At 42.8% G+C, this 15844-nt stretch overlaps 1 protein-coding gene across 5 annotated transcripts in view; it reads left to right on the top strand.

Moving 5' to 3' along the window:
• Window positions 1-13024, top strand: part of LOC116725779 (phosphatidylinositol 3-kinase regulatory subunit gamma-like) — a 57850-nt gene extending 44826 nt beyond the window's left edge. For all 5 annotated transcript variants that reach the window (XM_032572151.1, XM_032572150.1, XM_032572154.1 and 2 more), the window contains 8 exons: window positions 3849-3957; window positions 5888-5986; window positions 6080-6260; window positions 6892-7017; window positions 7104-7423; window positions 8078-8152; window positions 8227-8388; window positions 9132-13024. In XM_032572151.1, coding sequence (XP_032428042.1) covers window positions 3849-3957; window positions 5888-5986; window positions 6080-6260; window positions 6892-7017; window positions 7104-7423; window positions 8078-8152; window positions 8227-8388; window positions 9132-9330 — 1271 coding nt within the window. In that variant the 3' untranslated portion in view covers window positions 9331-13024. The remainder of the gene's footprint in view (window positions 1-3848; window positions 3958-5887; window positions 5987-6079; window positions 6261-6891; window positions 7018-7103; window positions 7424-8077; window positions 8153-8226; window positions 8389-9131) is intronic.
• The last annotated feature ends 2820 nt before the right edge of the window (window positions 13025-15844 follow it).

Here is a 15844-nt window from a genome sequence, read left to right as displayed (position 1 = left end):
AAGATCAATAAACTTTAAATTCTAATCAATATTTGACACTGGAACCAGAAGACATTTTAAATATTCAAAATAAACAAACAAACCAGAAACAACAATAAAATAAATCATGAAATTTCTGTAAGCAAAATTCTCCTTCAAAATAAAGTTCAGTTGAGACCAAAGCAGCAGACTGAAACTTTTATCATCCAGTTTTTGGTACAAAGAAAAAACCCAATATATCATGCAAATAGAAATTATTGAGTGTTCTAATTTATTATGAGATCAATTGATTTATTGATTATTATGACAGGAAAAACCAGTAGATGGAAAATTTATATGAAAATTGAATGGAAACAGTAACTGTTTGCTAAAATGTGACATTATTGTCTTATGACTTGATATTTTCTGCTGTTTTTTAGCTGCTTTGAGGAAAAACTTGTGGATTTTGTTTAGTTGCTGAACTCGTCAGCAGCGCTGCGGCCATGTTGCTTCGAGGTGCAACAATACCGATTATTGTTCACAGAAAAGCAGAAATATCGATCCACATCATCATTAGGGCGATGCAGGAAGATAAAACCATGTTTGAACTTTGAACTCCAGAGAAAAGGTTGAAGGTTTAAATTCTGCTTTGATGTCTAAAAGGTGACAAAAGGTTTTGTTTCTGATCAGTTTTTGTTAAACCCTGATTTAAAATTCACTTAAACACGACGGATGTGAGACCATATGGAACAGGTGATCTATTTACTATTGATTAAGAAAAATATTTTTAGTATTTCCGTTTTTATTTAACTTATTTTCTCAGGATTAAAACAAATGTTTAGATTATTTGTTTTTCAGATACTAAAACTTAGCGACTCTCTGATCAGGTTTTTTGCTGCCGATTCCGATACCGATCATCCATGAGGCCGATCTTTGCCGATCACCTGAATTGGCTGTTAATTTTTTGCTTTCAGTATAAATACTGCTACGTAGGCCTGTCGCGATAAACGATAAATCGATTAATCGTACGATAAATTAAAACTATCGACGTCATTTTAATTATCGGCATTACCGTCTCTTCCGGCCTTTTTCTCTTTCTGTTAATGACACTGAATGAAAAAAAGGCTCAACTCCGGTGCCCAGTGCACACGACACGATGGCCGATTGTCGGCCCATTTTCAAAACCTGACAGATCAAACATTAGCCGACAGAAATCCTAGGTATAACGGTTCGATCGGGTTCGGTCCTGCCGTGTGGTGTCCAACAATGGGCACAAAATAATGGCTACAAGTCCAGTTAACTAATTTTAAAACCAGGCATTAATCAATGCTTTACTACAATCTACCTGCAATGCATGTGGCTAGTGTCAGCGTAAAGTCCTGACTGAATGAAAATCATTAGAACCTATTTACGTCACGTTAACGAAGAACAGCTGAAAAGTTACCGGGTTTATCAACTGCGGTAGCAATTTCGCTCCAACTCCTCCTCTTGTCATTTCTATATTCTTTGCATGTTGAATAAACATTAATGTTGTTTCCACGTCGGCTGGACTTCAGGTTGCGCCGTGTCAGCTGTTTGGGATTCCCCTCCGTAATTTACCCTCAGAAAGCAGGAGGAGAATCCCCGCTTTCTGATTGGCTGCCTGTCACATTTAACAGGCTGAGTTAAGATCCCAGTCGGGGAAAAAACCCTGATTTGGATCGGAGCGGCAACGACGATCTACCGTAACACACCACACAATCTTAGAAAGACCAACGTTTTAAGATTGTTGTATGGGGAAAAATAGGAGCAAAAAATCATGTAGTGTGAATTATTGCATCAGGTAGTCGATGTGCCCATCTTCTCTATTTAAATCTAATTATTACTGAAGGGCAACATAATATACAGACTTCATAATCTTTTGGTTGAATGCAGTATTTATTTCCACTTTGGCTTTATGTTGTTTAGTTGTTTTTTCAAGTGCGTTTTTTATTAATGGAGACTGAGAATCCATTTTATTTTGTTTTTGGTTGTTTTGTTTATTTTGTTTATCAGTTCCAGTGTTTAGTGTTCTTTTGAAAATAAAGTGTATCTATCTTTGACAGGAAATCGCCTGCATTATTACGTCATTTCCATTAAATCAGTGTAAAAAGGTCTTCAAACAATATTATCGTTTATCGCAATAATTTTTGAGACAATTAATCGCTCAGCAAAATTTGCTATCGTGACAGGCCTAATGCTACGTGATCTGGAAAAATGGAAAAATGATCTGGCAATAAATTCACCTAATTTAGACATAAATTACAAAATATTTGCAGGCACAAAACAGCAGCATTCAGTCAAAAGGACTGAAAAACCTGCAATCAGTAAAACTATTTAACAGTAAAGCTCTCAACAGCCTAATTTAACATAAATCAAATAAATATCATAACACTGCCCATATGAAATAATATCATTAATGCTGGTTCTGATTGGCTGGTTGTGACTGAGCAGAGTAATTATGCAGAACACAGGGAGGAGGCATCGATTATTTTTTTCAGAGATTATCTATCTCATCTTATTACATAGTGAAAATTTTAATACATATGTAAAATCTTTAAGTTACCTGTTGCTTTAAGTGGACGTTCACTGCGGGTGGAGCAGAAACGGCGCTCCGTCTGTGAAATATGACCCTGTAGTGCGTAGCGGCGGCCCAGCAGCGGGAGCAGAACCAGAGTCTTGCACCGCTAGTTCAAAGACTTCAATAGTTTTTCGGGTTATTTGTTTAGCTTTCTGACCATGATGCTAATCCGGTGAGTGTTGGTAGCTGTGCGCTGCTTTACCTGCTGTCTGATCGCTCCGGATGTCCCTTTTTTTGCCTGCAGTGAGGGTCGATGTAGCCAAACTCAAACAAATGTTTGTTTTTTAAACGTGATATTAGATTCGTTGTGTTGAAGAATTTTGATGAGCTTCACCCCCGATATATTTCTTCAGCAGACCACGCAAACTTCTCCTTTCGCTCTCAGAGCGTTCTAGTTCCTCGCCACGTCGCTTAGGATTTGTCGCTGCGCAGTGTGAAGGAAAGAGATCAGCAGCACATTCAGGTGATCGGCAACAAGAGAGTGATCGGCGATTACCCATCACAGTGATCGGCGATTACCCATCACAGTGATCGACTACTACCCATCACAGTGATCGACTACTACCCGTCACAGTGATCGACTACTACCCGTCACAGTGATCGACTACTACCCGCCACAGTGATCGACTACTACCCGTCACAGTGATCGACTACTACCCGCCACAGTGATCGACTACTACCCGTCACAGTGATCGACTACTACCCGTCACAGTGATCGACTACTACCCGTCACAGTGATCGACTACTACCCGTCACAGTGATCGACTACTACCCGTCACAGTGATCGACTACTACCCGTCACAGTGATCGACTACTACCCGTCACAGTGATCGACTACTACCCGTCACAGTGATCGGCGATTACCCGTCACTGTCGGTAAACACTTTTTCACGGAAATCGCCCGATTATGATCGGTGGCTGATCGATCGGCACACCCCAACTAAAAATCCAATTTTTAGTATTTTCGATTTCAAGAACTTTTGGTTAGGAAGTAAAAGCTTTAAATGAGATAAATTCAGTCAATCTGGAAGTTTCTTTTAAAGGGTTCCAGGAAAATGGAGCAGAGCTACAAGCATTTATTTATCAAATCATGTTTCAGTTGTTTCTATAAGTTGATATATTGATTGGTTGATTATTGCGTCATATTGATGGCAGACGGAATCAAAATCATCTCCTGGGATAACACTATATCGTCATCGAAGCAAATCAATATAAGATATTGTGATGAAGTTGCTGATTTCCTCCCATGTTGCTCCCAGGTGTCTCATCGCTCGCCCTCTCTCTCTCTCAGCTCTTCCTCCAAAGCCAATCAAACTCCAGGCGTCGTCTTCTTCCGGGGTCAGAGGTGACGATGGCGACTCGCTGCAGGAAGCAGAGTGGTACTGGGGAGACATATCCAGGTAGATCCGCCTCAGCTCTCGCGTCTGGAACAATGTTCTGGTTTCTCTCAGCTCTTTGAATCACGGGAACAAAATGATCTGTTTTAATTGCTGCTACTGATGGTTGCTATGGTGATTTCAGCATCAGGCCTCCACATATAACATGGTGCTGGTGGAACCAGTACATTGGGACTATTTTTATTAATTATTTATTTAGTGATTATGGACTTTAAAAAATCTCCTATTTCTTGCAGAAAACTAAACTTACTTTTAAATTAGTTTTGTCTTATTTTCAGTTTACTAAGATATTAGCACTAGAAACTAGAAATACTTGGTAGGGTTTTGTGTTTTTGCAGTGCACAGCAGGAGTTCCCAAACTTTTCAACCTGTGACCCCAAAATGACAGCACCACAAACTGGCGCCCCCTATTGGCAACCTGGCAACTGCTTTAAAAATGCATAAAATTATTTCACTCTTTTTAAAAATAAATATATAAAATTATATGTATTTTTGATGAATTTATTGGATAAAAGTGATTAATTATATATAATTGCAGAGTTTCCCCCAGCGTATTATAAGCCTGGCGGCCCACCAAGCTGTACTTGCCTCCCCACCAGTCTAAGCGTTTCTTGTTTTTTGTTTTTAGAAAAATGAATAATTGAAAGAAAAAAAATCGCTTTATTTTATTTTTTATTTTAAGCTGGATTTCTGTTGCTCTCAGCGTTTCATTGGTGGAGAAGATTTATCCCTAAAATATAAGTTTATAGTTGATGTTTTTAAAGTCTCGAGAGCGGACCAATCACAGAGCTGGCGCCTCTGTGCGCTGCCGCTGTCGCTTTCGCCTCCTTTCACTCAAACTGGACTCAGGCTGACCTGTATGGATATTTTCATCAACCCCCTGTGAGGAATCAAGTTTCTCTGGAGAATCTACATTTAAACCGCCGTGTTAGCTCTGGTTGTGCAGCTCAATGAACCGCAGGAATAACTTGTAGTCGCTTTCAGAGGTACGGGTTGATGGAGCGATGAGAATGATTTATCTTTGTGAACAAACAGCTCAAACTCAAAGATTAAACTCACAGCATCACATTAAACTCTGTCTTTACAGCGCAGACAGCGCCACATGCTGGGCTGCATGTTGAGATGTAAATGCTGCATAATTCTTTGTTCACAAAAATAAATCATTCTCACCTCTCCAACGCTCCTCTGAAAGTGACTACAAACTCTCACCTTGATGTGGAGTTCTGGAAAGAAACATGATTCCTCACAGGGGGTTGATGAAAATATCAGCAGGTCAGCCTGAGTCCAGCTTGAGGAGGCGGGCGCGATCCGCGCTGAAGTAAACTTCAGGCAATGCGCAGAGGAGCCAGCTCTGTGATTGGTCCGCTCTCCCTGCTTTGAAAACATCAGCTATAAACTTATATTTTAGGAATAAATCTCCACCAATGAAACACTGAGAGCAACAGAAACGCTTATGATCTGGATTAAATGCATTTAAAAAAATTTATATATATGTGTGTGTGTTGTTTTTTTAAAGCTTGGCGTGCAGCCAGACTTGTAACACACTGGGGGAAAGAAACTCTGTGTCAACATAACATCTTTAACTACAAACCCCTGGATCGCCTCCAGGCGCCTCACTGGGCTTAACTAGTTTTCTGGAGGAAACTTTACTGTTGATTATATCCTGAGACATTTAATGGCACATTTGTGTATTTGTTTAATTTTGTCCCTCTTGGCGCTCCGTACACCTCAGGGATCCCGGCAGTACATTCATCATGCGTCTGAGATCTGCTGATGAATGACTTTATATACAGAACATCCCATAATAATCACAACAATAATCCAATAATCCAGCTAGTCAGCTGGAGGTTCGGCCACCAGGGGGCGGCTGCGTTGGCTTCCTGGGGTTCTGCTTGGTTCTGTTTGTCTGATCGGCCTGTTGCCATGGTTACAGGGAGGAGGTGAACGAGAAGCTGAGGGACACGCCGGACGGGACCTTCCTGGTGCGGGACGCCTCCACCAAGATGCAGGGGGACTACACCCTGACCCTGAGGTACGCCGGCGCCGCCCAGACCTCCCGGTCGGATCTGCTCTGGTTCTGGTTCAGACCCGGCTCACCCTCTGCTCTGGTTCTGGTTCTGTTCAGGAAGGGAGGCAACAACAAGCTGATTAAGATCTACCACCGAGACGGGAAGTTCGGCTTCTCTGAGCCGCTGACCTTCAGCTCCGTGGTGGAGCTCATCGGCCATTACCGGCACCAGTCACTGGCCCAGTACAACACCAAGCTGGACGTTCGCCTCACCTACCCGGTGTCCCGCTTCCAGCAGGTGAGGTGCATGCTGGGTAACAGACTGCAGCTCACTGACAGAAGGTTTAGATGAATTTCTCCTGTTTCTGTCCAAACTGCAGCAGTTTTTATATAATCACTATTTAATTTTACAGTTTAATTTCAATCTTTTTGTGTTCCTACTTTGTCCAAATAATGTGGATTTTATTACATTTATTTTCTCAAAGTTCCACATTCTGTATTTTTAAAAACTTGAATAAGTTGAAAATACAAAGATGAAATATTATTACAAAAAGTGGCTAAGTGGGGAAAAAATGTGAAAAAAGGAGTGAAAAGTGTTGAATGAGGCACTTTACAGTAAAATCAGAGGAAAATTCTCATTTTTTGGCAGCATTATTGGTAAATTAATTACTTTATCAAGCCATCCAATCATTTCTGTTTACTGCTAATTTTGGCAGGATCATTCTTCCGTAGGTTAACAGGCTGTTGCTGAACTGCAGTAATTTAAGTCTTAAAGCAGTGAAGGCCAGGGGTTTCCCACCCTGCCTCCCAGGGGCTGTAGCGTCGGCTCATTGAGTGTCTTTAACAGATGTGGTTTGGTTCTGTGCTGCCCAGCTTTGAGTTTGAAGTAAATGTTTGACCTTAAACTTGTCCCTCCATCTTCTGACCAGGACCAGCTGGTGAAGGAGGACAACATTGACGCTGTGGGGAAAAAGCTGCAGGAATATCACAGCCAGTATCAGGAGAAGAGCAAAGAGTACGACCGGCTGTACGAGGAATTCACCAAGACCTCCCAGGTAAACTTCCTGGTTTCCAACCAGCATGACATCGCTTCACGTTGTTCTGCTGCCCCCAACCTTCTCCTGACCTCCTGACCTCCTAGGAGATCCAGATGAAGCGCACGGCCATCGAGGCCTTCAACGAGACCATCAAGATCTTCGAGGAGCAGTGCCAGACGCAGGAGCGCTGCAGCCAGGACTGCGTGGAGCGCTGCAGCCGCTGCAGCGGCGGCAAGGACATGGAGCGCATCCTGGTCAACTTCGAGAAGCTCAAGTCCCGCCTGGGGGAGATCCACGACAGCAAGGTGCGTTTGGAGCAGGACCTGAAGACGCAGGCCACGGAGAACCGCGAGACGGACAAGAAGATGAACAGCCTGAAGCCCGACCTCATCCAGCTGCGCAAGATCCGCGACCAGCACCTGGTGTAAGTAGGCAGCAGGCGCACCGCTGCTTCCTGTCTGGAAAACTGAGCTTTGTGACTGTAGGAGGAAGTCGGCAAAGTTTAGAAACATAACAAACCAGTTCCCTACTTGGACATTTAAAAGCATTTTGTGGGGACAAAACAGAGATTCAGAATCTGACAGCATTCAGGTCCACATCGTTTCTGCTCCATTTCTGACCAGCATTTTCAGCCCTGTCATGTCCTCTTGCCCACTTTGGATTCTGGTGAATCACATGTTATGATGGCCAAGATAATCAATATTATCTTGACTGATATTATCTCTAATTATTCAAAGATACTCGGTTGCATCAACGCAACAGTCCACAAACTTCTGACATCAGTTTGATTTTGTTCAAAGTAACATTGTTACTTATTATTTAAAATATTGTTTTCAACTGACCCGTTCACATTTAATTACATTTTCCGCAGTAGGAACAGGATTTGGGTCACTTTATTTCTAAAGGCTTGCTAACAGCTAGCCAGATTTAAGCTGATTTGGCTGCAGCAGTCGGTTTTTCAGTGAGTTCCAGCAGAGACGGTTCTACTTATAGAAACTCAGTCATATAAATATGAAAACTTTGTGTTTCTAGACCGGGTCTTCCTCTGTAATCAGACGTTCCTCTTCTCCTCCTCCAGCTGGCTGAACCATAAAGGAGTCCGGCAGAAACGAATCAACGACTGGCTCGGCATACAGAACGACGCCGCCGCCGAGTGAGTGTCCGCCTCGGCCCGAAGCGGCCATGTTTGCGGCGCGGCGTTCTCACTGTGTGTTTCTGTGGCTGCAGAGGCGGCGAGGAAGAGGAGAGCCTGCCTCACTACGACGAGAAGAGCTGGTTCGTAGGAGACGTGAGCCGGACGCAGGCAGAGGAGCTGCTGGGCGGGAAGCCGGACGGAACCTTCCTGATCCGGGAGAGCAGCAAGAAGGGCTGCTACGCCTGCTCTGTGGTGTGAGTACGCCACACACCCAGGGCGCCGCGAACCAATAAGGGAGGGTCTCGTTCTGGAGCAGCTAGCTTACCTAAACTACCATGGTTACCATAGTTACCGTAGTGGGGCAGAGGGTTGGATCTGTCTGTTCTTCATCAGTGAATTTGGAGCAAAGATTTTCAGGACATTAGCATTAGCTGCTACATGATTAGCATTGAGATGCTACTTTAGGCTAGCATAGCTTTGCTGATAAGCTAACTTCTCTTAGCACAACTTGAACACAACAACAGTCTTGTGCAGCGTCCAATCAGATGGTCTAGAAGCAGCTTCACTGCGATGTAGCTGTGCGTCAGATTTATGGTCGTACCAGAAACATGTAACACTGGAACCTCCAAATGTAAAATACAAAATAAAATAAAAACATTTTTTAATTGCATTAAAATTTTTAGCTCTTTAAAATCGATATAATTAAATAAAATGAACCCGTCCCAGTGGAAGTGTTGCCTAGCAACCTTCTGTCCCAGAATGCAGAGCGCTGAACGGATGATCCAGATTCTTTAGTAATCAAGGAATCCAAATTATTCAACTTGTTTCGGCTCTAAACCTGAAACAGGACAGGAAAAACTAAGGAGCTGCAATGGCCTAGTCAAAGTCCAGACCTTACTGGTGCAGAATCTGAAACAGTTTGCCCCAGATCCTCCAGAACCCGACCAATTTCCTCCTGTCTGTAGTTTGGTGGTTTACCCCCGTGTCGTCCCTGCAGGGCGTCGGGCGCGGTGAAGCACTGCGTCATCTACAGCACGCCGCGCGGCTTCGGCTTCGCCGAGCCGTACTTCCTGTACGGCAGCCTGAAGGAGCTGGTCCTCCACTACCGCCTCACCTCGCTGGTGCAGCACAACGACGCGCTCAACGTGCGCCTCGCCCACCCCGTCCACGCCCCCGCGCCCCCCCTCTGCAGGTGAACCCAGGGGGCGGGACTAGATCTATTTTCACTAGAAGTTCCCGGGCGGCGCTCTACATCTAGACTGCTTGATTTGCACAGGAAGTGAATGTGAAGAGAAGAAACGTTTCAGGTTCAACGCCGACCCGATCGACTCCGTCTGGAAACATTGGGGCTGCCGGGCCGCCATGTTGGGGGCGGGGCCACAGGTCTGGGCTTCATCAGGTCCACAGGAGGCGTCCTTTCTAAAGCCTGATCAAAAACGCCCTGCAACAAAAATATTATTCATTTACTGTAAATTAAAACCATTCAGAAAGTTCTTCAGCTGTTTATTCACTCCGGTTCCGGTTCTGAGCAGCAGCTGGAAGCCGATTCTTACACTTTACCGTCTTAATCCACCTGATTTTAGATTAAAAACTGAATTTAAACAGCAATTTTTTGAAATTTAAAATGTTTTTGTTTCTGAATCCTGAGCAGAAACATTTTGATCCAACATGAAGAGAAATTAAAAATTTAGATTAAACAAAACAATCAGAACCGAAGAATTTAATAGACAGAGCTGGAAATGAATTCAGCAGCAGAATGTCGAATAAACCAGAAAATGTTTTCATGAGATTTAAAACTTTAGAATGAAACGATTTTACCTCATTTAACAAAATGAGTTTTATTTCCTTATTAAAATATGCAGAACTTGTTTTATTGTTCCAACCTTTCTTCTTACACACAATATTTGAGTTTAGATATAAATCTAATTAAAAATAATTAGATTTATTTCCAAGCTCTGGCAAATCGTTTCCATAGAAATGTACTGACATCTAGTGGTTAAGTTAAAAACTGCAACACAGAGCAGAAAATTTTCCCCTAAAGAAAAAACTAAATTAATTTTGAGCATTAAAGTGAAATTTTTCTATTTATGGTTCAAATATTTTCTGCATGTTTAAAGTTCCATGAATTAATTAAAACTAATTTAACATTTCAAACTTTAACTGGGCCGTTTGAGCTGATTTTGCGGCGCCTCCTTCCTGTGGAGCTTCTGGCTCTCTGATTGGCTGATGACTGGGTCTGCTGGCTCCTCCCCCCGTCTGCAGTGAGTCCACAAAAAGCCACAGGTGTGTGTGTGTGTGTGTGTGTTTGGACCCGTCTGGAGCTGAAAGCCATCCGTGGTGAAGCTGTTCCCGTTTGGGCCCGGCAGGCGGGTCAGAACCGGGTCGGGCCGCACCGCTCTTCAGAACCACGGCAAAGGAGCTGAACTGTGAATGTTTATTTATTTCATGCTGAGTGAAGCTGACAGAACTCCGGACCGGACCAGGCAGAACTCCAGCAGCACAAAGTACCGACGCGGTTCTGCTGCACCGTTTCCCTCCGCTCCGGTTCTCTGAACCCGTTTGAATGTACAGAGACGGGTTCTGATCCGTGTTCACCCACCACACACTGACTGACCTCTGCAGGTGCCACCAGGTCGGACTGGACCGGGTCGGGTCGGGAGGTCGCCCCCCTCAGGTGTTTTCGAGCCAGCAGCGGGAAAACGAAGCGAATCAGGGTTTTTTGTTTTTTGGGTCCAGTTCCGATCCGGTCAGTTTGTTGTGACCTCTGACCTCTTCACCGTCTCCATGGGAACTACTTGAAGTGCTGAATGTGTTTCTATGAGAGTTTATTAAAGTTTTAAGCAGAGTAGTCTGAGTTTCTGGTTTCCCGGATGGAGCTGCACACGTCTCCCTGTGATGTCTGATCTACAGATATAGATCTATATTTACTGCTGGAAGCTCGATTTTCATCCCTGGAACATTTAAACCAAAGATTTTAGTTCATCAGAGGATTTATTTGCTTTTGCCACTTGGAAATGATTTTTTGTTGCATCAGGAAGAATCTGTAAAATCCTGGTTTGTTTACATTCCAGATGTAAAAAGAAAAAAAGCGTTCAGTTTGTGGATCGCCATGAAAATCTGTTCTGTGTCAGGATTTCAGAAAACGACCAGCGGATCCGTCTGTTTGCACAAAACGCAGGAATCCTTTTGGGAAAATCATCCTGCAGAAAAACAAGTTTAAAAAGTCCAGAATCTGGTTATTAATAAAGCCTGGTGGAAAAAATGTCATTTGTTTCATCAAAATTCATGGAAACAATAAAACCTGAGTCTGTCCATCTAATGTTGGATTCCTTTTAGTTTTTCACGTTTTATTTTTTAAAACTTGGCCTGTAATAAATGCACCGCCTGTAATTTTCAAGTTATTAGCTGAAATATGATGGAGTTACAGTCAGGCGAACAAAAGTAATTAAGAGAAAAGATATAATGGTGAGAAGTTATAAGGTTTTACGAATTTATTCACGTCTCATTATGTAAGTAGTTTTACTCTGGTAGTTTGACTATTGCACATTATTCGCGTATTATGACTTTATTTGCATATTATTACAACTTTGTGTAATACAACTTAATTTTCACTATTTATTCTTGGACTGATTACTTTCAAACTTTGTCGTATTTCATGTTTGCCACACATTATAATTTTATTCACAGTATAATTTTTCAGAATATGACGACGTTACGCGATTCATTCTGTTATTTCACATTTATTTCAAGCTTGTCGCATTACTACGACTTTTACATAATAGAATAATTTCTCATAATATTGCAAATTAATTCATGTGATTTATTCTCTCATCGACTTTTGTATATTTTTTGACCTGGTTATTATTCCATCATAGAAACAGCTCCAATAAATTCAAAATAAAAGTCAGTTTATAAACAAATCATCTATTTAATGATTTACTAAAAATTGGTAAATTGAAGTAAACTTTAGTTCAGATCCAGTTTTTACCATCAGGACTTACAGTTACAGTTTCTGCCGGATGATTTCCCGACGTTTCTCTCCAGATTGCGATGTTCCTCCGTCAGGGAGGCGGGGTTTCGTGCATGAGGCTCCACCCATCAGGACGACTTTTTCCCTCATGGCGCTAAAAGCAAACAGGAAGTTCATGCATCAAACCAAAACAATCAGTTTTACCAAGTTTACTTTTCTTCGACTGTTTGGTTGAAGTTTCCACTTTCTGGAAAACTCGACTTTTGTCTGGAACGTGTCGGGGAACCGAGGCGGCCTTTGGGTCGGATCCGGTCGCCGACACGTTCCGGCGCTCCACCATCGCAGGACTGTTACAGCGGCGTTTCCTCTCAGCAGAACTGCAAAGTTTTATTTGCAGCGACGGTTTGAAGGGGTTTGATTCTCAGTCGTGTCGCGTTCTTACCACCCGGCGCCGCCGCCGACGACAAATATCACAGATTAAGAGAAAAGCTGATTTTTAAAACTGTACATGACGCCCGTCCCGTTCGTTCCCCTTTTACAGATCCAGCATGCATCTTTGGTACTTGACTGTTGTTTTATGTGTAAAAAAAAAAAAAAAAAAGAAAATGTTTAATAGATGTCTTTGGAAAACAACTATTTGTCTGTTTTTGGTGTTTTCTGATCTGAACTGAATTACGAGCAAATTGAACCGCAGAGAAAGTCGACGGTTAAAAATCTGAACTGTTCTTTATCTGCTGAAGTTTTTTATTCCTGAACGGCTCTCGGCGTTTTCTCCTGTTTTCGCTCCAGTTTCACTTTGGTTTCTTGTTTCGGTTGCAGAAGTTTGTAAATTCTGAATTGGTTTTAACTCGGGCAGCAGTGCAGCGCCGCCATCTTGGATTCTGTTGCAGAATAAAGAAAGTATTTTGATCAAATGCAAACATCTGTGTTGGTGTGTTTTATGTTAACTAGTCCAGTAACTGATGGAAAGTTCATTCATTAAAAAAATCCTTTAAGAATCTGTTTCAATTAGAAATCTTCAGATTCTGGGCATCATTTATAATCTCAACCTGTTCAGAAATATTTAATAACACAGTTCTTCATGTAAGGACTGTTGGTCTCCTTTATGAGATTATATATATATATATATATATATATATATATATATATATATATATATAATGTATAATATAGACGTGTGTTGTGTAAACACAGTTTACCACAAACTTTCTATGAGAGTTTCATAGAAAGTTCCCTGTTTGAGTTGATATTTTGGACCAGAGCGTTTCGGCCTTCAGGATTATTTTGCCTCAGGCAGAAATTTGGCCTCCACTTTGTGTGACTCAGTTCTGCTGTTCTGCTGAGTCACCCTGAGGCCCGGCAGCCGGTTCTGTATCAGAACCGCCTGACAGTCAGCCGGGCTTATTTTGACAGAGTCGTTGAGACGAAGCAGGAGGCGGGATGAGTCAGCAGACGCTGATGAAGAGCGGAGACACGTCAGCGGACCTACAGGAGGCGCCAACGGTTCTGATGGACCCAACATGATACCTGCTCAACATGGACGCCTGACCTGGGTCTGGATGTTTGGAGGATTTCTGTTGCTGACCTGGAAGTGTAAAGAAGGAACCCTAAAGGTCGGCTTCCTGTCCGCTCTGACTCATCGTTTGGACTGAGCGCGCTCAGTGAGCCGCTGCGTCCTGATTGGTCAGAGATGACTGAGTTGGTCATGGCTGTTTCAGCCACCTGTCAGGTTTTTTCTTCTCCAGCTACAGGAACATGTTTCATGTTTTCCATCAGGCTGTTGCCATGACAACGGGCTAAGTGTGTTTCCTTTGTGCTGAAAACAAACTGAAGAGTTTTTAAAGGATGTTTTCGTCAAAACTAAACCGACTTTGTGTTGCAAAACCTTAATTTCTGGGGCGTGCTGTGGTGGCGTAGGGGGTTAGCACGCCCCACGTTTGGAGGCCTTAGTCCTCGACGCGGACGTCGCGGGTTCGACTCCCGGTCCCGACGACCTTTACCGCATGTCTTCCCCCCCTCTCCTCACCCTCCTTCCTGTCTGCCTACTGTGAAAAAATACGAGCCGCTAGCGCCGAAAAACTCTTCGGAGGAAAAAATGGAAAAAAAAAAAAAACCTTAATTTCTTCACCAATTACTGACATGGAGCAGCTGCAGCACATCAGCATCATAAACTGTATAAACTCAGTTTGAAAAACATTTGGAATATAGATTTTTATTCTCTTGCTAAATTTCTGGCTGGATGCAAACTGCATTTCGCTGCTTTGTGGCAGTAAAGTTGAATTCTGTTCTGTTCAGCTGCTATCCAGGCTGCCTGGCAGCAGAAAGGTTCTGGGTTCAAATCCTGGCTGGGAATGGGAATCTACGGTTCCAGGAACCGGATGGACCCAACAGGAAGTGCTGACGCAGCAGATCGATTGGAGGAAAAGTAAAAACAGAGCGATTTAAAAAACGAGAGAGAGGACGACCACTTCGAACGTTTCACAGCCCAGATCCGATCAGTCCGGCATCAGAACCGAGAGCCTCATCATGAACGCTTTACGCCGGTCCCTAAACGCCTCACAGAAACCACTAAACGCGTGCCGGTCCATGAACGCCTCGTTTCTGAACTTCGTGCAGCTGCAGGTTAACGGCTTCAGCGGAAAAACTGCTGTTATAAATATTTTATTTACTAAAACATTTCCTGTTTGGGTTTTTCATTATAGTTCAATTTTATTTTGTTGTGACTTTTTGTGCATTTCAATTAGATCTTAGTTTTTATCAGTTAAACATGATTTAGTTGGGGCCTGCCATGCAAAGCAATGGCAGGAACCTATTACTATTGTCGGAGAAAGTGTTTCTTTCTTCTTCTTTATTTTTCTTCCGTAACCGTTAATGCGGCTCATACCGCTGCGTGCACACCTACAAAAGAGGTATCAAAACCTGCAGAAAATTCACGCCATTCCAGCTATTACTTTTGGTGGGATTCGGGATGAACATGGTGACATAATTCGCAAAAAACTACGAAAAAAACCCCATTATAAGTCAATGGGAAAAATCCTGGAAATACCCTATTTTTGAGGATTTTCTGTGTCGTCACAAATTCACCTAGAAATGCCATTCAAATTTCATTTTGTAGATACGTCTGTGATCTCTTCGAAAGTGAAGACGGCTCGTCGATACCAGTTACGGTTTGTCCACAATTTGCCTCTAAGCGACCCAAAGTTTCTCATTTTTCCTAAAGTTAGAGTGCTTCTCTCGCTGATTAGAGTGAGAGATCAAGACAACTTTTTCAACCCAAATCATTTTTGAAATCGCCATCACGGCCACAAATATCGCACGATTAGTATCAAAATCGGTCCTGACATTGATACGCCTGTCTGCTCCGGTAAAATCTTTTCGAAATTTATCTAGACCGTACGGTTTTCTGTCACGGTGCTTCAGAGCAAAGTCATGCGACAGGATTTTCTGAGGCTGTCTGAGGCTCTCTCCCATGTATTTGAATAGAATTTCAGATCTGGGCACAACATTTCTTTCTCTCATCGCTGTAAATGCTCTGAGTGAGGTACAGATATGAATCTCGGGACTATCGCAGAAGACACATTGACCTCTCATACGCTCCAAACGCTTTTCGAATATGTATTACGGTTCCCGACCAGGAAGGATTTGTTTCCAATGCTTTTTGTCAGTAAAACGTGTTTGCTCAAACACACAATTGTGTGTTTGAGAGCTCAGAGCTCAGAGCTCACACCCTGCTGAGACCA

Source organism: Xiphophorus hellerii, chromosome 9 (genome assembly GCF_003331165.1).
Source record: "Xiphophorus hellerii strain 12219 chromosome 9, Xiphophorus_hellerii-4.1, whole genome shotgun sequence".
In the NCBI taxonomy this organism is placed as follows: Eukaryota; Metazoa; Chordata; class Actinopteri; order Cyprinodontiformes; family Poeciliidae; genus Xiphophorus; species Xiphophorus hellerii.
Note: the sequence above shows the minus strand (reverse complement) of the source record. Positions and strands in the feature narration are given on the sequence as shown.